We start from the raw sequence: 26,477 nt of genomic DNA, 5'->3' as shown, positions 1-26,477 counted from the left end.
AAAATTGTCCTTTTTAGTTTTCTTTCTTTCTTCGACTCATCAATTCATAGGATTTGTTATTCCACAGGAATCTCATTTAAATATTTTCTCCAAAAAAATTAATTAGTTATTTAATTAAAAAATAGCTTAGACATGTTCCTGAACATTTAGAAGACCACACACATGCACAGAAATGTGCGCATGCCCAGGGTTTGTGCATAAAAAGAAAAGACCTGAGAAAGCCACCAGCTCTCAAATGTTGCCTAATTTGAGGTTCTGTATAAGCAGAAAGTGAAGGATAGTAGAGTGTTACAAACAACTGGCTTACGCAATGAAGGCATACCTCAGAACACACAGAGAACACCTTAACAAAAACTGGAAGACTTCTTGGCCCAGGGCATTTAAGAAAATCTCCACCCATTTAATAGCTGGCTACTAAATCACCTTATATGATTTAAAACAATGATTTTAACAACAACAAAAAACAAAAGTATACAATGAAGTAAAAAAAATATATGGCCTATACATGAGAGCATAGCAGTCAAAAGAAACAATGCAAGAGGAAGCCCAAACACTGGACTTCAGAGGCAAAGACTTTCCTGCCTCCCTGGCTTCCTTTTCTTCCTTCCTTCCTTCCTTTCTTCCTTCCTTTCTTTCTTTCTTTCTTTCTTTCTTTCTCTCTTTCTTCCTTTCTTTCTTTCTTTCTTTCTTTCTTTCTTTCTCTTTCAGACAAAGAATTTAGATCAGCTATTTTAAACATCTTCACAAAACTATGGAAAAACTATGCCTAAATAACTACAAAAAAGTATGATAACAATGTTTCTCAAAATAAAAAAATGAAAGTAAAGATATATAAGTAATAAAAAAGAACCCAGTAGAAATCCTGGAGCTGAATAGTACAATAACTGACATGAAAGCCTAGAGAGGCCCAAGAAGACACAAAAAGAATTGATGCACTTGAAGATAAAAAATTGAGATTCCCCATTCTGTGAAACAATAAGGGAAATGAATGAAAAAAAAAAAAAAGAATGAGCATATTTTAAGGATACATCATATATTAGGTCATAAATAAAGCCTCCAAAATTTTAGAAGAACTTGTCAAAGTTTGTTCTTCAATTACAATGGAATTAAACTAGATGTCAAACACAGAAGGAAATTTGGGGAATTCACAGATATGTGAAGTTAAACAACATATTCCTAAATTAAAAAATGGGTCAAAAAATCAGAACAAGAAATTTTACAAAATACTTTGAGGTGAATAAAAATAAAAACATGTCTAAGCTTTTGTAATGTAGCTAAAACAGTACTTGAGGGGAAGTTTATACCTGTAATGCATACATTAAAAAGTAATAACTATCTCAAATCTATAAACAAACTAAAGTAGAAGAGTAATCTAATCTCAAAGTGAGCAGAAAGATGGAAATAGAAAATGTTAAAACAGATAAATAAAATAGAGAAATCAATGATATCATAGCTTGTTTCTTTACAAAGTTCAATAAAATTTAAAAAAACAATTATAGCTAGATTGCACAAGAAAAACACAGAGAAGACCCAAATTACTAAAATAAGTAGTGAAAGAAGGGATATACTCCTGATCTTATAGAATAATAATAAAAAAAGAATTATTAGAAAAAGCTTTGAACAAGTATACATGCCAATAAATTAGATAACCTAGATGAAATGGACTCATGCCTAGTATTGAATATGACTCAAGAAGAAATGGAAATCTGAGTATACCCATAACAAGTAATTGAATTATTAATTACAAAAATCTCCAAAATATAAGCCCAACCCACAAGCCTTCCTTGTTGAATTCTCAGAAACATTTAAAGATTTAGCACTAATCCTTCACAGACTTTCATAAAAGGAGAAGAGGAGGGAATACTTCTAAACTCATTCTTTTAGGCCAATGTTATCCTGAAATTAAAGCCAAATTTAGAATGGAAATGAGTGCAAAATACAGAGCAATATCCCCTATGAATATAGACACTAATTTCTTAACAAAATACTAACAAATTGCATCCAGCAATATGACCTAGTAGATTTGGCCCAAGAGGACAAAGGATTCAATATATCAAAATCAATCAATATAATATCCTACATTGATAGAATAAAGGACCAAAGTCATGATCACTTCAGTAAATGTAGCAAAAAGCATTTGACAAAATTAACACAATAGATGGGAACCTCCTCAAACAGATAAAGAATATATACTTAAAACAACAACAATAACAACATCCACCCATGGCTAACATTAAACTTAATGGGAAAAGACAAAGATTTCATCCTAAGAACAAGGCCAAGAGAAGGATGTCCACATCTGCCATTTTATTGAATACTGACAAGATGTTATAGCCAGGGAAACTGGGTAAGAAAGAAACAAAGAAAAAGCATCAGGTTGGAAAGAAAGAAGTAAAACTATTGTCATTCACATATTACCTAATCTTTTATTTAGAAAAACTTAAGGAATAAACAAATATACATTAGGTCTAGTAAACAAGTTCATCAAATTGGTAGGACACAAGATGAACAGAAAAATCCATTGCATTTCAGAACTTTAATAAAAAAATTTTAAAATTAACAATTTCCAATATCATCAAAGAGATTAAAATATCTAGGAATAAACTTACATAAGAGTGCAAAACTTCTACAAACAAAACTATAAAACATCGTTGAAAGAAGTTAAAGACCTCAGTAAATTTGGGGGATACTGGAGGACACAGATTTCTGATTTCAAGACTTGGTATGCAGCTACAGTAATCAGAATAGTGTGGTACTGACATAAGTATAGACATATATGTCAAGAGAATAGAATTGAGAGTCCGGAAATAAACACTCAAATTATGGTCAGTTAATTTTCAGCAAAGTTGCAAAAACAAATCAATACAGAAATAATCTTTTCAACAAATGATGACTGGAAAACTGGATATCCACAAGCAAAAGAATGACTTGGGCTCCTTCCTTGCACATATATATTAACACAGAATTAATCAGCTTTAAATGTAAGAGCTAAAACTATAAAATTCATGGAAGAAAACATAAATGTAAATCCTTGTGATTTTTGAACTAGCCAATGGTTTCTTAGATATTTCTCCAAATATCTAAGCAAAGCAACAAAAGAAAAATAATAGCTAAAATCAACTTTGTAAAAATTAAAAACCACTGTGTTTCGAAAGTCACCATCAATAATTTGAAAAAGACAACACACAAAATCAAGAAAATATTTGAAAATCATAAGGGACTAGTGTCCTCACTGTATAAAGAACTCTTAAAACTCAATAATAAAAAGACAATTTTAAGGATGGGCTAAACTAAATATATTTCTTTAAAAACCTTGTAAAAATGGCCAGTAAGCACTGTAAAAGGTGTTCAATATCAATAGTCATTAGTGAAATGAAAATCAAAATGACTACATATTACTTCATACCCACCAAGATTGCTGTAATCTAAGAGATAGACCATAACGATTTTTTGTTAGAATACTACTAAAGTATAATAATCACATTGCTGTTGGGAATGTAAAATAGGCAGCCACTTCAAAAAACAGTCCTCAGAACATTTCCTCAAAAATGTAAATAAAGTTATCACATGACCCAGTTATTTCACTTCTAGGTATGTACCCAAGAGAATTAAAAATCATGTTTACACAGCAACTCATACACAAACTTCATAAAAGCATTATTAATAAGAGCTAAAAGAGTAGAAACAGCCACAGCTACTTCAACTGATAAATGAATATCCACAATTTACTCATACAATGGATAATTATTCAGCCATAAAAAGGAATGAAGCACTGATACATACTTCAAAGTGATCACACTCTGAAAAGATTGTGTTAAGGGAAAGAAACTAGACACAAGAGGTTGTATTTCCTATGGTGCCACTTATATGCAATGTCCAGAATAGACAAATTCATAGACAGAAAGTTGATTAGTTGTTGCCTAGTGTTCACGAAAAGGGAAAAAGTAGAAAGACTGTTAGTAGATATGGAGCTTCTTTGAAAAGTGATAAAATGTGGTGGTGATGGTTGTACCACTTTGCAAATACACTAAAAAACAATGAATTGTACACTTCAAAAGGGTGAGTTTTATGGTATGTGAATTATATCTTAATAAAATAAATGTTCCAAATACTTTATATCTCATGAGAAAAAGTAAAAGACCTTGGTTCCCACATAACACAATATGTCATAATGAGTTTTCACAAGAAAATGTGCATCTTAAAGTAATTAAACTTCTGGCAAATAACATAAAAAAGAAAAAGAAAACCTTCATGACCATGGAGATAGACATTGATATTATAAACAGACACAAAAGCAGCAATGATAAAATGAAAAAAAATAATAGTTCAGACTGTGTTATTATTAATATTTTTAAAAATCATAAACTATTATTAAGTGAGAGAAATATCTATCCAAAAAATGGGATATGTTCAATATATTTGACATAAGAGTCCTATCCAGATTAAAGATTGTTTAAAAATCAATTAGAAAAAAAAACAAGTAACTTAATAAAATATGCAATTATCAAAACATCACATTAAAAAAATTATGAAGTGTGATTACATATTTTACATGATTATGAAATTCAAATTAAAACTGCAATAAGATGGCATTTCAGATCCATCCAGAACATTAAAGCAAAACCAAAACCAAACAAAATATTGACCATATGAAGAACTGCCGAATATATGATGCAATGGGAACTCTTACATACTGCTGTTTAGGTACATATTGGTACAAAACACTTGGAAAGTGACAGTATTCACTAATGTTGAACATCAGATACCATATAACTTAGCAATTCTATGAGTACTCTCTACATATTTGCATATGTTTACCCAATTAAATGTACACATGTGCACCAGATAACAGGTATAAAATTGATCATAGCACGATTTTTCAAAAATGTCCCAATTTGGAAATATCCTAGTGTTCATTAATACAGGGTGAATAAATTAATTTTGATACATTTGTACAACAGAAGACAACACAATAATGGAAATGAAAATGACACTGTAACATGTACCGACACAGATCTCACAATCAAAACATTTGACTTATAGGCATTGGACACAAAAAGGCACATTCTGCATGATTCTACTATATACAGTTCTAAACCAGGTGAATAAATCTGTGAAAGTAAGAAAATCACTTACCTTCGTGTGGATTATAAGTAGAAAGACACATGGTAGAGCATTCTGGGATATGAATACGGTTCTGTTTATTGGTTATCTGGGTAAGGCTACAGGTCAAACACCAGCAACCCTTCCAGGTATCTTCCACCATGTTCACCTACCTTTATGCATGTTATACATGGTTCAATATAAAGTTGAAGCTAAAGATTAAGAAATATTACATAGATTTTTACATGAATAATTTTATCAAAGTTATATTTATTTCACACTACTTAATTATAAATTAGGAATTAGAGTAGAAAATAAAATTATTTTTCAAGCAACCTATTGCAGCTTACAAATCATCTTTAACAATCATCTCTATGATATATTAATCATTGGCAAGAAAAATGCTTTTTAAAATCATGAAATTACTTTCTTTTTTGTTTTAAACATAATAACTGCCTTTATTGCTTATTTATTTTTGAAAGAGAGACAGAGAGACAGAGCATGAGTGGGGGAGGGGCAGAAAGAGAGAGGGAGACAGGCTCCAGGCTCTGAGCTGGTCAGCACAGAGCCTGACATGAGGCTTAAACAAACCAATTGTAAGATCATGACCTTAGCTGAAGTCAGAAGCTTAACTGACTGAGTCACCCAGGTGCTTCATGAAATTACTTCCTAAATAAGCTTTAAAAGAAGGACTCTTGCTTGGATATCTTTCTACATTTGCAGGCTAATAGATAATATAGTTAAGAGCATTTAGCAGTATGTGTCTCCCCATTAAATCAAATAATAAGCACTAATATATGTGAATTCTTGAAATGTTTTGACAAATATACTTTCTTTATATACTCCATAAGAGAAAAATTTGGTCCAATTGAATTATAAAGGAAAAAGTCTGTAAGCCAAAATGAACATCATATTCCTATAACATGTGAATCATTCTCTGGATGAAATATGTAACCACCTTGTACCTTCTAAATAACTAAAGATTATTCTTTTTCACTGTTCCCTTTCAAATTTATTAATTACAAAAACGTGGATGCTAATATCATCCAGGTTATTTTCAATAAACATTTTTATATAATTTTTATGAAATTTGTTTTTTAAAAATTTAATACATTTGGGCTTTGATAAGAAGTCTGATTGCTAATCAAAATCTATATATCAGTATTTAATACTTTGATCAATTTAGAAATGATGCTGTCAAGATAACTCTTGAAGCAAATTTTTATGTTATATTCAAAGTTTACCACTACTCCACAAAATTAGAGACATTTTACCTAATTTAATAGAGTGGAAAAGAAAACAAGTAACTGTTCTTACTTAGCCAGCATAAACAGGACTCTATTGGCAAACTTTTAGAGTATGAGAACAGGACAATTGCTTCCCTAGAAATTTATTATGATTAAACTGTTTCAAAATAGAAGGAATAACCACCAATAGTAGCTTCAGAATTTCCATTTAAGAGGAACTTAAGAGGGTCAGTCTAATTGGAAGGGGACTGTAGGGGACTTGTTTTGAAGATATTTTGAATAGCGAGCACAATGTGCTTCAATTTGGTATTTATATGGTGTGACCCAGGGGAACTGATAGAGATGGAAAATAAAGAACCCCAAAACATCCTTATTGCCGCCACTTAATAGTATTCTGTAGAAACGGTCCTGTGGAAATAGAAACTTCTCCTTAGAGAGACTGATGAATGTTCTCCAGCAGTTGGTCTGCAATACAGCAAACAGGCTGTTTTCATGAACTCATTTCGTGTGCTGGGATAGACCAAGTTAATTGGTCTCAAATTTATTCAAATACTAAAAATTTTATGTCTAGGTGTTGGCATTTGTGCCTTGACTAGTATTAATGGAAGAAGTAATCATGACAGTAAAGAAATTCCTATATTGTAGAAAATAAATATATGCTTTCCTAGAACGGAGTCACTCAAACTACTGTTCTTCCTCATATGTTATAACAGCTATACAGCAGAAAATAATGTAAGACACTTTTTTTTAAAGCTGTTATTATTTGAGGAAAAAAATAATCTGAGAGCAGTGTTTAGAAAAACCATACCTGCTTAGCTTAGGTTAGTTTACCTGTAGGGAACTCCACAAAGTAAATGCATTCAGTTTTGTGAATAATCGTGGTGAATTTTTTTTTAATTCTTTTTAATTGTAAGTGGCACTTGTAAGCTTAATACTGGAGTCAGCTGAGAAGTAATATAATTGTTAGTTAGCTGTAACAATGTGAGACTCAAGTATAAGTGACTAGTTATAGTTTAATAATCCTTAAAAGGACACATATATAAACCAAATGTTTAATTTCAAATATTGAACATCAAAGGCACCTTTTTTTTTCTTTTGACAGTTAAACTACTTTTAACACAGTCTGGAAATTGGTTTACAGACTTTTCTTATAGTCACAGACATGAGAACAGAGATTCTGACCATGTGGCTGCCTGGAGCTGTAGCCCTTGGCCTGCCATAGATGATTTAAAAGGCTCTATAGAGAAAAAGTCAAGACTTTTTTGGTCTATGATTATAAGTGAGTGTGGTTTGGAACTGTTTAAATGGGGAGAGACCTATATTCTTAGAAACCTTGACTCTTTTTTAACTTTCTCATTCTTTCCAGCTGGCTAGAGCCTCTACTTTTCTCCAAATCAGGTGCCTGTCGAGATGGAAGCCAAATTTTTAAGAATTAGATGGAAATAACACTTCTTATTTCATATTTCAAATGTTGAATCTCAACTAAAAGGCAAGGGCAATTTAAGTCAAAAACATGCAGGAAGAGTTAAAGAAATAGATACGTTGTAAATCATATGGCAGAAGTGCCACGTCTTACACAAGTCACATGTGGTTTTCTTTAATAGAAGTAAGTCACTCCTATTATGCAGAGAATACTTCCCTCTAGCTATTCACATCCATTTAGTGTTCAACAGCTTGCCGAAGTGAGAGTCTTTGAAGGCTTAAGTATATTCATACGCTCATAAAAATGACACACTCATTAGCAATTATTGGACCAAAGAAGGTCTGCAATTTTTCCTCAAAAAAAGGAGCCTCATAATAGCATTTGTTTTGTTTTTTAAATCTAAATCTTTATTGATCATTATTATATGCAGGCCTTTTGGATAGCTCAAAAGGAATCAAATTACCTGGGTTCCGAATCCACTTTCTGTTTGATCTTCAGCAAATTATTTAGTCTCCTTTTGTTTGATTTCTTAACCTGTAAAGTTGAGAAATAATAACCCATAATTTATAGCGTTGTCGAGCATTAAATCAGATCATGTATCTAAAATGTTTAGAATTTGGCATATCACACTGAGGGCCACACTTGTTACATAGTAGGTGCTCAGCAAAGTTACTCAATGAAGACTATCAACTGTTATTTTCGTTACAGTTTATTCGCATGACAATCATGTGAGCAGGCAATCTTATTGACAATTTGAATATGACACAATTAAGAATCTGTAGTCCCCAGTTATATTCTCAAGTTCATTAAGAAATCCTAAGCGGTAGAGCCGATGGGTTGGTACACAAGCCAGGTCTCTACAGCACGAAGTTAGCAACTCTTGTCTCTTAGCTTTTCAAATTACATTCAACACAATATATACTCATGTATGTTGTCTGTGTCAGGCCCTGTGCTTGGATCTAGGCAATCAAAGATGGATAAGATACTATCTATCACCTATGATATTCTTCATAGATAGTCATAAGTGAAAATTATTTAAATACATACACTCAGGGTTCTACAGACACTAGAGTGAGAATAAAAGCATTGCCTCATTGTAGCAGCATGGACTGTGGTCTATGAAGACTGGGGTGATAGGGAAACCTGGGTGGCTCAGTTAGTTAAGCATCTGACTTCAGCTCAGGTCATGATCTCACGGTTCGTGGGTTCGAGGCCTGCGTTGGCTCTGTGCTGACAGCTCGGAGCCCGGAGCCTGCTTCAGATTCTGTGTCTCCCTCTCTCTCTGCCCCTCCCCTGGTCTCTCTCTCTCTCTCTCTCTCTCTCTCTCTCTCTCTCTCTCAAAAATAAATAAACATTAAAAAAAAAAAAAAAAAAGAATGGGATGATACTGTAAAATACCCAGTGTCTGCAATGAGGCGTACATAAACAGGATTTGTTTCTTTAACCACATACACTTTTTAAAAATGAAATTTCTAAAAGCAAAATCCAGTAAAATTTTACCTATAGTATGTATTTTCTTTAATTAGCTAGAAATTTTTGATACTCAGGCCCATAGTTTTGGATACCTATGGCTAAAAGTGCTATTTCCTACCAAATGTCACATCAGATTACTGACAACTTTCAGCTACATTTCAGAAATCCAACAATACCTTAAATCCAGTTATTTATGGTATTAATAGTTAAGATGTCATGCAGAGTTTGGTTTGTGGTTTTAGTTGCTTTAAGATTTGCAAGAAAAAATTGAAAGACAGAAAAAGGTTGAGATTATTTGAAACAGTGTGGGCTGCTTTTTCCAGATAATATTAGGAAGATTTTAGTATATAATTAGTAAACACCAATATAATAAGTTCTGTTACACTACTGTACATTATACTCTTATGATATACCTTCGTTAATTGCATTTAGAAGTCTATCTAGCAGTATTCACTTAAATTTCTTTCAATTACAAGGATTCGTTCCACCTGAATCTGAGCCATTGTGTGATCAGCTATTTGAGGTTATTTGGGATCCTGGCACTTGGCATTTTTCTGCATCTTCCCATCTTACACACATTGCGCCTATCTGCTCTTGATGTAGTAACAAATAATTAGAATCACAAGAAGTATTTACTCATTTTTCATGATCAGTACGGATGATATTTATAAATGACTGCAAATACTCTTAGAATGCTGTTGATTTTTAGTGAAAGATGTTTTGTTTTCAACATATTTGATATTGCAATATATCATATATAACATGGAATGCGACCACTGTAGAGAATTGGACTTTGGTTTCGAAATAGCAGTGAATTGATTATTCTTGCTCACAAAGGCACTACCCATAATTCATGAGTTCTCTTTGCTTAATTTTTTAAATCTTTTACTTATTTATTATCCAACAAAGTCTGTATCAACAGCCCACAGGATAATTTTCAATGATTTTTATTAGGCAAGAGTGAAGTAAATGCAAAACAGAAGTAGCTTTTCTCTAAGCCCCAGCCTGGGGAGGGGGCAGGGGAGAATTTGCTTCAACTTGATGAAGGAGTTTATCTACAAAATCTTGAGATTAAAATGTCCTTGGCAGTTTTCTAAATTAGAGAAAAGTATTACAAATTTAGAAGTGCTAAAAGGAGAGTGGAGCCCAATCTAGTAAATACTGAAATAACATTCTTTTGATAATGCTAGATCTTTTTTGAGATTTAGACTTTTTGTGTCCCAAATTAAAGGCATCATTTAAATAATTTTGTAAATTCTCACTTATTAAACCAAAGAAAATATGCATATTATGGTAGAAAATTACTCACCATCATAATCTTATTTTGCTTACCCTAAAAATGCTCTTATATAATTATATTATTCTTATATAATTCCGTTTTCATCTTATCATTATGAAAAATGTGAAAAATTTCAAAATTCAAAAAACACAGGAAAAGAATCTTTTAACAAATATCAGCACATCATATTCATCATATAGAAATAAAAATTCTTTAACATTTTGTGATAACAGCTTTATCTACTTATTAATATTTATGTATATACATTTTTGTACCATTTGATGGTTACACAGTAATGATAATTTACCTAAATATAAATCAGCATGCATTTCCTAAATAGGACATACTCCTACCTAACCTCAATGCCAATATCCTATATAAGATATAATAGTACATTAGAAATAATATTATTTTCTGAATTTTAACATATAACTCATATTCTAAATTCCTCAAATATCTGCCATCATTTTTTATTGCTATTTTATTTTCAGCCATGATACAAAAAGTTTCACACATTCATTTTTAAAGTTTTTTTATTGTTTTTAAAATTTATATTAGATTTCCACCATTTTATTCTTTTAAGACACATTTTTGAAGACAGTAAGTCTGTTTCTTTTATTTTTTACTTTTTTAATTTATTTATTGTCAAGGTAGCTAACATACAATGTACTCTTCGCTTCAGGAATAGATTCCTGTGATTCATCACTTACATACAATATCCAGTGCTTATCCCAACAAGTGCCCTCCTCAATGTCCATCACCCATTTTCCCCACTTCCCCAATCCCCCACACCCATCAACCCTCAGCTTGTTCTCATATTTAAGAGTCTTTTATGGTTTGCCTCCCTCTCTCTTTGTGTCTTATTTTTCCTTCTCTTCCCCTATGGTCTTAAGTTTCTCCAATTCCACATAGGAGTGAAATCATATGATATCTGTCTTTCTCTGACTGACTTATTTCACTTATGTCAAGATTTCATTCTTTTTCATTATATATATATATATATATATATATATATATATATATATATGTAGTCCATTATACACACACACACACACACACACACACACACACACACCACATCTTTATCCATTCATCAGGTAATGGACAGATGGGCTCTTTCCATACCTTGGCTATTGTTGATAGTGTTGCTATAAACATTGGGGTACATGTGCCCCTTTGAATCAGCATTCCTGTATCCTTTGGATATATTCCTGGTAGTGCTATTGCTGGGTCATAGGATAATTCTATTAATTTTTGAGGAACCTCCACACTGTTTTCCAGAGTGGCTGTACCAGTTTGCATTCTCAGCAACAGTGCAAGAGGGTTCCACTTTCTCCACATCCTTGACAACATCTGTTGTTTCCTGAATTAATTTAGCCACTCTGACCTGACCGGTGTGAGGTGCTATCTCAATGTGGTTTTGATTTGTATTTCCCTGATGATGAACAATGCTGCGTATCTGTTCATGTGTCTGTTAGCCATCTGATTGTCTTCTTTGGAAAAGTGTCTATTCATGTCTTTTGTCTATTTATTTCTTCACTGGATTATTTGTTTACAATCCTGGTCTTTAGCCTGTGTTACAAAGCTGTAATCATCAAGACAGCATGGTATTGGAAATCTGTTTCTTTTAGAATTTCCCACATACTAGACTTGCCTAATTATTTCCTGATGATGTCATTTAAACTTTTCCTCAAACTCTATTACCTGTAAACCAGAAATTAGGCCTAAAGGCCTGATTTAATTCAAATGATTTTTTTTGGCAAAAATACAGTACAATACAATCTACTGTACACTGAATTCCATCAGTTGGCACAGTATCTGGTTGTACCAAAATAAGTAAGGCTAACATTCATCTTTCTTTGAGATTATAGACTAGATCTCTCTATTATAAAGATATGTTTTTCTTCTTTCATAATTAGCAAAAAATCTGTGAGATAATACTTTTCACACTTTAAAAATATCTGGTCCTCAATAATCCTTCATTCACTTTTTTTTTTTTTTTTTTGCCTACACTAATGATCATTTACTGAATCACTGATGTAATAAGGAGTAATTTTCTAATTATATCATTCTTTCTATATTTTTAGCTAGCCTTCTCTGAGCTGTTGATTATCGACAGGAGATGAATTACAGTTTTTGATTAAAGGGCAGCATTTATGTTTAATTCTGCCTCTATAATTAATGAATTTCAGATAACAGAGTTGGGGTAATATTGGTGGCAAATGAGTTTTTCTTTATAGTTTTTCTCTCTCTTTTTTTTTAACGTCATCATGGACCCATGAATTTTTATCAGTTGGATATTTAAGAATCTTTTTTAGTCATTTATTTTTATGTCTAAATTACGGAAACTTAGTTTATAAAGAAGAATACTCTATGGAAATAGAGAAAATATCTGTAAAACGAATACTTCTGGTTTATGCTCCAGAGCATGTAATTAATTTAACATATAATATCTTGGTCCTTGAAAATATTTAAATAATTACTCCATGTGCTTTTCTGTTATACCTAAACTCAAAAGAAATAAATATTGCTGAAAAGTTTAGGAGATACAAACATTCAGCTGGAAATTAAATAATCAGACATTGTTTGACTTACTCTACAACACTGCAATGGCTATAATCATCTTCATCAAATATTTAGCATACCTCCATGTAGGAATGGGCTTTCTCTGATACATAAACTACTTGTTACTAAATATTTTTTCTAAACTTTCTTAGGCCATTGTCAGTTAAGAACATAGCAATATTATTTTTGAATTTATTGCTTTGTTATTTTCATGTCCTATTTTATAGACCTACCATAGCATTTGTTAGAAAACCCACAAACTACACACTTGCCAACACAGATCTTATCGAATTAAAAAGAACTTATATTTTCTTTTTTTTTTCCTAACCAATGGAGTTCAAGAAAGGTAGAAACTGCTTCCATTAACAAGTATAAACATGCATAACATTTTCATAATTATGATAAAATATTTGCAAAATTATGAATACAATGGAATGCTGAAGTAATATATTAATATAATAACATTCAAAAGAAGCATAAGTATTTGTCATTTTAGAAATGGGCCATCTTGCATAGCTGTCATATCTTGGCACATGGCTAAGGTCTAGCGTGGTAACTTCTATGGAAGAGTCAGAGTTGAGAAAGGAACCTGTAAGTAGACATTCTTACTAGAAAGTGGGAGACACTAAGAGTATCATATGATGGGAGAATATTAAGTCCAGCATTTAGAATATTATGACCAACACTACAGACAATGGAACACATGTTGTGGCTGCAGGTAGTAGGTAAAATGGAACTTAGCAACTAGCAAGAGGAATTAATAGGAATTATAAAACCTGAATCCATTTATAAACTGAATTTGGTAATTCTAGAATTGACAGCTAGGCAGATAATCAACTGACATGGAAATCTGCCTTCTGGTAATGGGCAAAATGCCACCAGAATTAATTCAATATGACTCCAGTTCACCTTGAGAATATCACTATCATAACAGACTCCTTGCCTTACATGGACAATGGTATGGACAAACTACTGATAAAAGAGATGTCAGGCACAGGAATAAGAAATGGAATGTAGTAAGTGCAACTATATATATAATAATAATAATATAATAACATCCTATATTATAATATATAAAATTATATAATATAATATATATAAAGTTGATTTATTTTGAGAAACAGAGAGAGTGGAGGAGGGGCAGAGAGAGAGGGAGAGAGAGAATCCCAGACAGGCTCTGTGCTGTCAGTGCAGACCCTGATGTGGGGCTTGAACTCATGAACCTTGAGATCATAACCTGAGATAAAACCAAGAGTCAGATGCTTAACCGACTGAGCCACCCAGGCACCTCTGCAATTATATTTTGAGGCAGGTCCTAGGTTTGGAGAACAGGATGAACATATTCTAATTTTAAATAGGAAAAAAAGTCAAAGTTGGTCAAGTTTCAATAAATGATTTGATGTACTGTCTGAATATTGAGCTAGAATTCTCTGATTTTGTACAGACCAAGATCAAGCTTAATGAGGTTGAAGTAGGATGATTCAGTCATGATGATATGGAAGGACAGTATATTGAGGCCAAGAAGAGACAGGACTTGATGGACTGCAGACCAAACAGATTTCAGATGCCTTGAATTTAGAAATAAAGTTGGTTCTAATTTTAAAACTAAAAATGAAATAAATTGTGATGGGAACATGAAGTGCAGTCCTTTAGAGAAATAATTTGGCATTCCTTCAATACATTAAACACACACTTACCATTTGATTTGGCAACTCCTCTGCTAGATATATACCCAAGAGAACTGAGAACAGGTGTTTAAACAAATACTTGTACTTGAATGTTCATAGTGGTATTATTCAAAATAGCCAAAAGATAGAAACAACCAAACGTTCATCAAATGATGAGTGAATAAACAAAATGTGGTATATCCATACAATGGGATATTTTTCAGCCATAGAAATGAAGTATTGATGCATGCTACAACATGGCTAAATCTTGAAAATATTATGCTAAGTGAAAGAAGCCACTTACGAAAGACAACATATTGTATGATTCTATTTGTATGACATACCCAGAATAGGCAAATATATAGAAACAGAAAGTTGATTAGCAGTTTCCTAAGCCATAGTGGTGGCGGGCAGGTTTGGGGGCATGGGGTAGGTTGAGGAGGATTGGGGTGTGACTTAATGGGTATAGGTTTCCTTTTGAGATGTTGAAAATGTTCTAAACTTATGAATGTGATGATTCTTGCACAACTTTGTGACTACACTAAAAGCCATTGAATTGTAAACTTTATGATTATTTTTTTAAGTTTATTTATTTTTGAGAGAGATAGCATGAAAGGGGGAAGAGCAGCGAGAGATAGAGAGAGAGAGTATCCCAAGTGGGCTCTGTGCCATCAGCGCAGAGCTCAGCGTGAAGCTTGAACTCATGAACATGTGAGATCATGACCTGAACTGAAACCAAATCAGAGGCTTAAATGACTGAGCCACCCAGGTGCCCTCAATTGTAAACTTTAAAATGGGTGAATTTTATGATCTTTGATTTATATTTCAGTAAAGATATTTTTAAAAGAAAAAAGTTAAAAAAAAATAACCACAATAGAAAAATGCAATTTAAGTGTGATTTGAGGAATTTCTATATTCAAAAACATATATCAAGCCATGCACTTATATTTAGGTAACTGCAAATGTTTAAAAAGTGGAGTATCATATGGGATCATTTTTAAAGTAATGTTTTTAAATACATGTTTCACATTTTGATAAATTTTCCTAGTCCCATACGACTGAGATATTTAATGTTTAAATATTTGCATGGTTTATTGAGTGTATTTACATCTTAAGAGTTTCTTTTACTCATGCATTTACTTTGATGAAGTGTAGCACTCTTGTGCCATATAAAAATTCCCTTTGCCCTTTTTTCTTATGCAAATATGTTGATTTTTCCCTGAGATACATCCCCAAATGAGTATCATTTGGCATTTTGTTTTTTTGTTACCATATCAGTTCCATGTCTTCTTAAAGGAAAAGGATGGCCCACCTAATCATTCTAGATCAACATCATATTTGAGACCAGATAATTAGACACCTCTTTCCTATTTAAAATTTCAATATAAGAAAGCATTTCTATAGAAGTTTAAAAACAAATAAACAAGAAACTCAGGAATCCTTCACAAACTTGAATGAAGCATGATTATTTACCGTGGCACATTAAACACATGATTATGTATAACAGATTTACACCATCATTTTAATAGCACATTGTTTTAATTAGTTAAACTAAATCCTGTTCATTGAAAAATGTTGTGGCAGATTGTCTGGTGACAGTTCATTTTTCCTGATTATATTTTTAATAATATTTTATTGATTACCTGGAATACAGTTTTATCTCTGTGATAACAGATCTCATGGCAAGAAATCCTTCATAAATACTCTGAAAGTATTATTTTTGCTAGCTTTTTAAGACTCAATTCTGAGTCTGTCTTAAAGTTTTTAAAACTTTGCTCTGTATTTGGGAAACGAATAACAAAATTTTACACTACTCAGTGGCAAGAAAAAAAAAAGTTGTTAAATTTAGGGGGAGTGGAAGATCTACCAAGATTTAGAGTAATCAAATTTATCCCTTTTTATATTTTATTTTAGTGCCTTATACCATGTTTTAATTCAAGATTTGGAACTGCATTGAAGCCTTTGGAGTGAATCTGCCTTAATACACAATGCCAGTTTTCCTTTGGTCTAATTTAGTTCTCTGGTGATGGCTGAACTTGTGTTTGTTATCTGAACTCTTATTCTCAAAACCTTTGTCCTGGATCAAATAAAATGACTGGCTTTAAAAATTAAAAATAATATATTAATATTAATATAATTATATTGTTTTATGAGTTATATTAGGTATACTAATTATACTTAGATAAATGCCCTTATTCTAGATTATGCGATCATTATATTACTTATTGATGTTTGGTGTTTTCTTTTTTTTACCTCTCTCTCTGTGATTAGCATACCTCTTCTGTATTATATTTTCTGTCCTCTTAATTTTTTGACATTTGTCTTAAATATTAATTGCATTTACATTTTAAACTGAGTAGCTAAATTGTGCAGTGGAAACATAATTTTCAATATGGGTCCACATGGCATAGGTCCTATGAATAGTGGCTAATATTTACGAAGATCATTTATTTTTTTAGTTACCATTTTATGCCAGACAAGAATAATTAATCTTTGAAAATATGGTCTTTCAACTCTCTATGTTCGGGCTCAACAATCTATATGGCCTATGGTCAAATCACATGCAGGTTCTTAAAATACCAAACAAATTTGCTCCAACTCACTTTAATGAATGAGAGTAAATTGCATGCTTTTAATTTCAAGTAGATAATTATGTCATATAGAACATCTTATGTTCACCATCTGCTCTCCTTTCTTAAAAAAATCATTCCTTGACCTACAACTACATGTTAATATTTTTGTACTTGCTATCAGGAAACTATAGGCACAGTCTCCAAATTTTTCTTCTCATTAAAAAAAAATTACTTCAGTTGAGATTTTTGTTTCCACAATTGCAAAGAGGTTTCTATTTTCAAAGTCTTATTAATACAAGATCTGTTTAGCCTGATTCAAAATCAGCTCTTAATTCTCGTCAGTCACCAGCATTTAACCCAGATGATTATTCTCTTTTTCCAAAACCCATTTTTTAAAGTACATTTTATTTTATTAACCCAAAACATAAACTTTAAATGCTGGCTCTTTAGGAAAAAGTTTCTTCTGGTAAATATGCATAACTGTTGCCCAAAAATGTACACAATGTTTTCCCCAAAATATTTATAAACATAGTGGTCCACTTAAGACCAGCCCCATCATAACCTACTGGATACAATGTGCTCTTAATTTATAAATAGGCTACCCTCTGTATATAAAATATAAAGGCATATATGTTATACGTACAAAGTAAGAAATATAAAAAGGAGATGGAAAGAAAAAAATAGTGTTCTTCCTATAAGATCCAGACAGAAATTCAATGTAATTAGTGAGATCAAATGTACTCTTAACTTATAAATGGGTTACTCTCAGTATATAAAACATATAGGCATGTATGTTATACATACAAAGTAAGAAATATAAAAAGAAGAGATGAAAAAAGAAAGAAAAAGTGTTCTTCCCTATAAGATCCGGACAGCAATTCAGTGAATTAGCAAAATCAGGTAAAAGGTCTGAAGAATTTCAGTTTTGGCAAATACCTTTCTAAAAAATATCTAGGCTATGAGAGTACTAAATTTACATTTTAAGAATTTAGTAGAGGTTTCCATTTAAACATTCACTGAAGATGTTGTGGTCTTCTTAATATGCACAAAAGAAGACTTTTAGGGTCTGTCAAAAAGAAACAGACAAAAAGTCGCTCATTTATAGGTGGTTAGTAATCACTTCTTAATCAAATGTGTGTAGTGCAGAGAATCAAATCCCAGACCATCAGTGTTTGAATATGTTTGATGAAAGATTCCAATGAAGGATCTGAATTCTTCCTAGGTCTCAGAGGGAATGGGGCAGAACATAATGGCAAATGAGGGGTCAGCCCCAAAGGTGGTGGGTCCAATCTTAACTCTCCATGTTAAAAAAAACCACACCAAATGTTTCTATAGCATTCTGCTGAATTTTCTTTATTTCGAAGCCCAGGTCTACTTGAAGGGTCATGTAGCAAGTGACTTATACTATGAACAGTGACATCACATTAAGAGACAATCGTTAGATTCTTTCACTAGGCAAAGAGCTCACATCTTTGGAATCCATGAGTTGGTATTATTTATGGGATACCTGAGATGTACCTTGCTCCGATTAACATTACCATGCTACTCACTATAAAAAAGCCCAAGGGTAGACTACAGAAGATACTAGGGTCACCACTTTCCGAAGACTGAGTTGTAACCCAACCCATTGACTTTATCACAGCTTTCTTCCATGTAGAGTAACGAATTTCACTTTCCTCAGCGTTGATCTGGGGTTCAAACCGCTCCATCATAACCGCTGACAAATCCTCGGGTTGGAGACTCCAAACATCGACTCCTTCTGCAGCCCCTGCTGCCATGGCAGCTCCCAGGGCAGTTGTTTCAGGCATTGAGGATTTCACTACTGGAATATACAGAATATCTGCTTGTAGCTGCATAAGAATTTTGTTGTTGGTCATTCCTCCATCTACCTGTAAATGACTGAGTGGAATCCCACAGTCGCGGTTCATGGCATCCAAAATCTCCCGGGTTTGGAAACAAACAGCTTCTAATGCAGCAAAAGCAATATGGCATTTATTGGTGAACTGAGTGAGCCCACAGATGATCCCTCTTGCACTGGGCTCCCAGTAAGGTGCATATAACCCTGAAAACGCAGGGACGAAATAGCAGCCATACGATGTACCTACTTCTTTAGCAAGTTTTTCTATTTCCTCTGAGCTCTTTATAATTCCAAGATTGTCTCTTAACCAGCGAATAACAGCACCAGCTATAGCTACAGAACCTTCCAATGCATAATACACTGGTTTGTCTCTGCCAAGCTTGTAAGCCACTGTGGTCAGAAGGCCATGTTCAGAAAACACACACTTATGGCCTGTATTACACAGTAAGAAGCAGCCTGTTCCATAGGTATTTTTGGCTTGTCCATCCTGGAAGCACATTTGTCCCACCAATGCAGCAGACTGGTCTCCCAAACACCCAGATATTGGGACACCTTCCAAGACCCCAGCTTTCATTAGGCCGTAGATCTCAGAAGAACTCCGGACATTTGGAAGAATTTTCATTGGAATTTCAAAAAATTCACAGAGCTCTTTATCCCACTCCAGAGAATGAATGTTGAAAAGCATTGTCCTACTTGCATTGGTTACATCTGTACAATGGACACCTCTGTTGGTCCCTCCTGTCAAACTCCAAATAAGCCATGCATCAATGGTCCCAAAAAGAGCTCTGTCTTCTTCAACAGCCTCTTTCACTGTTCTCACATTGTCAAGGAGCCAGCGAAGTTTCACAGCACTGAAGTAAGTGCTAAGTGGAAGGCCTGTCTTAGACTTGACAAAGTTATTATTTCCTGGAATTTTTTTACTAAGATTCTCAACGGTAGACTGGGTTCTTAAATCAAGCCACACCACAGCATTGTAGAGAGGCTCTCCAGTTAACTTGTCCCAGACTACAGTGGTTTCCCTTTGGTTACTGACACCAATAGCTTTTATGTTGGAAATATCAATATTGAGCTGTCCAAGCTTCTCACATGTTTTCTCTATACACTCATAGACAGACTGCAGAATTTCCTTAGGGTCTTGTTCCACCCATCCTTCTCTTGGAAACTCTTGTTTTATTTCCACTTGATGATGACTAAGTAGTTCGGCTGTTTTTGAATTGAAAACCAAAAAGCGCGTTGAGCTGGTGCCCTGGTCCACTGCCCCCACCAATGGCCCCAAAACTGCTTTCTTCGCGGCTGCCATGAAACCAGCTTCCGGTCAGCGGGTATTGCGTCCAGTTTCCAGGGAGACGGTGGCACGCGGGGGAGGGGCAGGTGGTGAGACAGAAGGCAAGGAGGTCGGCTACAACGGCTGAATGCCGGAAACCCATTCTCTTGATCCCTACCTCTCCACTGCTCTAGCTCCTGTCACTTTTGCTGCTTTTTCATCTTCCCCATCACTGTGGTCAGCAAAACCCAGGTCTCAATCTCTGACATCCTTTCTTCTCTATATACTCTGTCTCCTTAGAGGTTCTCATCAAGTCCCCTGCCTTGACATACCATCTTTATGCTGATGACCCCATAACTTATATCTATAAACTTTCTAAACTGAAGTCTTGCTTAAACATCAGTTTTATATATAGCCAATTGCCTAACTCAGTTATCCCCTTGGATGTCCAAAAGGCATTCTAAATGTAATATGTCCAAAAACAGGCATTTGTCATCCTCATCATACATGATCCTCCAGAATTTTGCCCACATTAGTAAATCACAATATCCTTCTTCTACTTGCTTAGGACAAAAATCCAAAGACATATCGTCTACCACCATTCTCTCATACAGCACATCTAATCCATCTGCAAAAGCTATCATGCCTTTATTCAATATGCATCTCAAATCCACCACTATTTACTGCTCTACTGCTATTACCTAAATACAGTTTTCATATCTCACCTGAATAATTGCAAAAGCAATTGATGTTTCCACTTCCATCTTTAACTTAAAAGTCACTGTATAATTGAAAGCAGTTACATCCAAATGTATCAGATTAGGTCACTCTTTTGCATGCTCTATGATTGCATTCCTCTTATTCAAACTAATACTTAGAATCCAGCATCTTAATGTTGTCTAAAAGGTGCCATGGAATACAGCCTACCTAACTTTTCCCTTCTGCAACATCCTATTCTTCTGCTTTAGCCACAATACACTTCTTGCTCCACAACCTAGGTTTGAAATCATTTTCTCCCAGACTCTTGTTTAATTCATTTATCTCAAAAATTATTATAAGCATTCCTTATAAAAGAACAAATGCAAAGTTGTGACTATTTATTATTTCCTGCTTTCTTTTTTTTTCTTTGCCCTATAGACTTATCAACACAGCTAAAAAATTACCTAGAGTTATTTCAGATTTGAAAGATCCTACCTCCTTCCTTCTTTTCTTTCTTTCCTTCCTTCCTTCCTATCTTCCTATCTTTCTTTCTTTCCATTTTTTTTCAACCAAACTTCTCTTGTGAGAAGCAGTCGAGTTAGAGTGAGAACAGGATTTGTTTCAGCAGGGAAGAGCATTAATTGCTTAGGGTAAAGGACTTAAACTGAATAGTCCAGGCAACTTCTCATGTGAAGAAGCTCCCAGGAGTGAGGGCCAATTTAGCTTCCTTCCTATCTCAGACAATTGACATAGGGTATGTTATGAGAGAAGGCACTGAGCAAATATCATATTGGTCTCTAGGGTAGCCCAAACCTATGCTCCTGTTAAAATCATAGTTTGTACTGTAAACTGACTTTTCATAATACCAGAGCTCTTTATGAAATTCAAAAGGTAACTGAGTTGCATCATTGACACTCCTCACTGTTAAATGTTTACTTTTATTAGATTCATTTAAAAAATAGTAATGTATCATATTATGTTTTGCATGGAGGAATGGAAGTTGATTTCAAATATCAAGGCCTACAGAGAATAAGTACATGGAGGAGAAAGGGAGGGTCATATTAGGCTCATTTAACAGTATTCCATTCAAGCATGTTCTACTTTCCCTCAGGGCATGCTTATAAAGATGGTCCCTGCTGAGTTTAGGTCTACACATCACTTGTTATATCTAAAGGGAGAGACAGTTAATGATTTTACATACCCCTTGCTGTGAACAGAATCATATGTCTTCTCAATCAAATGATACAGATAATTAGTAATTCTAATAAAGACTCAAGCTTGACAAATTTTACAGAATTGGTTTTAATTTGTTTGCAGCATGTTTAAAATGCCTGAAGTTTTAAGGCAAACTTTATCAATACAAAGTCTAATGGAGAATAGACTTGACCTTGCTATTATAAAATAGATCTTAATCCAGTGGCTAATGTCTAACTCTAACTCTAATGTCTAACTTTCATCTTTGGAATCAGATTTTAGATCTTCAACAGTTTAACTTTTTGTTTTCTAGTTTTCTCACCTATGAAATGGAAGTATTTTGTTAACAGAATAACAGTTAGTAATTAATAGAGAAAACATACAGCAAAATTAAAAGGATATGAGTTTTGTAACTATTTTATTATGCCCTAAAAATTTCATTTTATTTTGTACAGTTGTATAAATGACAACTATGTAGCACTGAGTTTAATTAGTTTTATTAATGTGTATCTTGGAGGAAAAAGTATATAACTTTATCAAAGATAATCCTTAAATCACTTAAAAGGTAGGATACCTTTTTAAGAAGATACAGTGTACAAATTAAAATTTGTTAGGCTAGCATTCTTGCATTTCATGAACTGTAAGAAATTTTTTTTCAATGGATGGTGGAAGGATTTCTGATCAAGTAAATTACAGAAGCATAAAGCATTGCCTTAGATAATTCAGTACAATAAAGATTTTAAGCATGTAAGAATCCCTGCAGCATTATACATGGGTTTATCTTTGTTTAAATCAGAATTTCCAAAAGTTATTTCATTATAGCATATATCTATTTATATTATGTCCTCTTTAGCAGGACATAGTTTGGCAAACAGAGGTATAAACATAATTGCTTCTTTGATTTACTCTAAATACAATACTATAGTAATTATTATTGAAAACTTTTATTTCCTTTTATCATGATGGGAGAAAATGGAAGCATAGTTGTTCAAGGTATTTTAACACCTTTTTTAACACAAGAAAGAAAGAATTGCTTCATTATTTTCCATGTACTCTTTGAATTATTTTTGATTCTTATTTCTACAGAGTTGTTTCATTCTTAACTATGATTTTTGCAATAAAATACAAATAAAACACAACATGACAAAATTAGAAGCATGCTATAAAATCACTAGGCCACCCCCACCACTAAATATGTATTAATAATTTAAAGTCACTGTCTTGGTAAGACACAGTGACTATACCTTTGTTCTATATGTGGCTAATTTTTAATGATTTTGGATTTATGAAAATAAGCACAGCATGAACAGTTGGGGCAAGCTGCACATAATAAAATATATGATCTGTTTCAGCCTATGTTATTTTTATATCATCCTGGATTATTCCTCTGGAAATTCACATCTCTTATTATTTTGCATTTGCCAATTAACTACTGCATATTTTGAAATCTCAAATTCCAAGGAAGTGGAATAGGATATTTTCAAATGCATACTAAATATATCTGTGATGCTAAACCCTGGGCTTTATTCTATAGTCATATGACTATTATACATTTTTTAAAATGTTCATTTATTTAAGAGAGGGAGAGAGAGAGAGCATGAGAGAGTGTGTGAGCAAGGGAAGGGTATAGAGAGAGGGGGAGAGAAAGAATCCCAAGCAGGCTTCATGCTCAGAATGGAGCCCAACACAAGGCTCGATCTCAAGACTGTGAGATCATGACCTGAGTTGAAATCAAGAGTTGAACACTTAACTGACTGAGCCACCCAGGGACCCCTATAATGATTTTTAAAAACCAGAATTGGGGTTTTATGATAAGGACAGTGAGAATGTGTATAGGAATCATATATAAAAGTGGCTGGGAGTGGAGAGAGACCCTAAATCTAGGACTATCCCATAGCAGTTCAGCAGTTAGGAAAAGGCCAGCTTACCATAAGAAAGACCCATGAGGTGGCATTCTGTTAGGTGAATGTAGGCCTGAGTCTCAGTGCAATGACTTCGTCTGTAACTGTAAGAAGACTAGTAACAGGAATGATGGCCCAGCTTGCAGTTCTTGCATTCAGACCCCCAGAGGATTCCAGGACATTTGTATCAGTGAATACCTATTGGAATGTAGAGAAACTTATATCTGCAATTTGATGTCATCTTACGGCATATTTGTGCATCCTGAACTAAACAGATAAAATAGTGAACACTGCCATCATTTGCTATTTTCAAATTTTAAAGTTCAGCTCCACAGAGTTTTAGAATGATGTAATCTTATTGCTATGTGACAAAAAATTATAATTCACACATGCTTTGTTCCTTTTTGATATTTTAATTTTGTACACCTTTGTGTAAATTATTATGACCTTTTCTGAATGACAAGGTCAAAAGTTCAGAAAATCTTTTGCACTGTAAAGAGAAGTAGATAACACAAGTATAACTGCTTCAGAGTTTTGACCTTTTAATAATTCAGTACTGAATTTTAAGTTAAAAATAAATAAGAGGTAGCAGAAATAGTCAGTTATACTGGGGCATATAAACCCATGGAAATGTCCACCTGCAAATGCATACTCTTGAATTCTAACAAAATGAACATACATTGAGACACTTGTCTAGATTTCCTGGCTAAATAAAGATAGTTTTGAATTGAAATGAGAGGAACTAAAGAGATATAAAGAAAGGCAAAATCCTATAACACCATTAACAAAAAAGAAAATGACAAAAAGGTGGTTTTAGTAACAACCTGAGATGCAAATTTGCATTGAGTAGCAAACAGGAATTGATAGTAAATGCTGAGGAAGAGCATAGTGTACTAGAAAACAAAGAGTAGTAGACGTTGGTGGCAATCACAAAAGAGACAAAACAATCAATATACCAAGATATACTGAAAAGGGGAAAATGGAATGAAAAGGAAACAATAACCCAACAACTTTTCCACACACAAAAATACTTACACATATGTACAACTATATGGATACATGTATTCATTCCATTTACTCAATCCAGAAGAAAGGAAATTATTCTTTAATTATTTTGATTATTTTAAAACTCTCATCTGATGATTATTGCTTCAGAACTTTCTCCTGTCCTTGCTTTTCCCAGAATTAGTCATAACCTCTCTTGTAATATTTTTATCATGAAAATGGGAATGTTTTTGTAACTGTTTACTATAAACGTAACCCTTTAAAATTGTTAAAAACATCTCCACACTACATAAAGACAAAAATAAAAATCTCTCTTCATACCACCATCCAGAGAAAATTGCTGTTCATATTCAAAATATATTTACTAACTTTTCTAATTTTCTTTAATTTGCATAGGTATGTATTTTTGTACAGAAATCAATTTTAAATCTCTACATTTATAATAGGATTAATAGGTGGGGTGCCTGGGTTGCTCAGTCGGTTATGTGGCCGACTTCAGCTCAGCTCATGATCTCACAGGAGTTCAAGCCCTGCATCAGACTCTGTGCTGACAGCTCAGAGCCTGGAGCTTGCTTTGGATTCTGTGTTTCCCTCTCTCTCTGCCCCTCCCTTGCTCACGCTCTCTCTCTCTCTCTCTCTCTCAAAAATAAATAAACATTAAAAAAAATTAAATAGGATTAATATGTATTGCATAGTCCTTTTCTCAAGTGAAATTTGCCTCATCTTTTTTTTTTCATATCAATTCAAAATTCTCTATGGCATTTCTCCATTTTATGGATATATATGTGTGTATATATATATATATATATATATATATATACACATATATATATATATATATATACATATATATATATATATATATATATGTGTATATATATATATGCTTATTCCATTTTGGTTACAATAAAATTGCCTTAATGCAATTAATGTACTGTATGAGCATGTGATATAGTTGTTAAACCCTTCCTTTGGGATGAATTCCTAGAATTAGTATTGTCAATGAGTAGGCATATTTTACATGCATATTTACCAAGTGCCTTCCAAAAATTTTATACCACATTCTTTCAGTCTGTTAGATTAACTGTTTCTTAATAATCTCAACAGTGGAAGTTTCATATATGTATTTAAAATCTGTCATCTTTCATGATTTTTTTCTCAGTGATTTATAAGAGTTTTGCATATGTTAGACATGAACCTTCTCTTTACCCCTTATATTACAAATA

General features: G+C 33.2%; 1 protein-coding gene across 2 annotated transcripts; it reads right to left on the bottom strand.

Annotated features, from left to right (window-relative positions):
- Window positions 1–18,667: 18,667 nt before the first annotated feature.
- On the bottom strand, window positions 18,668–20,529 carry LOC132667394 (glycerol kinase). Of its 2 annotated transcripts, XM_060616208.3 has the most exons (2): window positions 18,925–20,529; window positions 18,668–18,837 (listed from the first exon to the last, which is right to left on the bottom strand). In XM_060616208.3, the coding sequence occupies exons 1-2, from the start codon at window positions 20,486–20,488 to the stop codon at window positions 18,827–18,829; spliced, it is 1,575 nt and encodes a 524-aa protein (XP_060472191.1). In that variant the 5' UTR covers window positions 20,489–20,529; the 3' UTR covers window positions 18,668–18,826. The 2 variants fall into 2 exon arrangements, with proteins under 2 accessions (XP_060472191.1, XP_060472190.1); XM_060616207.3 differs by having other exon boundaries at window positions 18,668–20,529.
- Between the last annotated feature and the right edge of the window lie 5,948 nt (window positions 20,530–26,477).

The sequence above is a fragment of the Panthera onca genome, chromosome B2, assembly GCF_046562875.1.
Source record: "Panthera onca isolate mPanOnc1 chromosome B2, mPanOnc1 haplotype 2, whole genome shotgun sequence".
Taxonomy (NCBI): domain Eukaryota; kingdom Metazoa; phylum Chordata; class Mammalia; order Carnivora; family Felidae; genus Panthera; species Panthera onca.
This window is presented reverse-complemented; position numbering and strand designations above follow the sequence as displayed.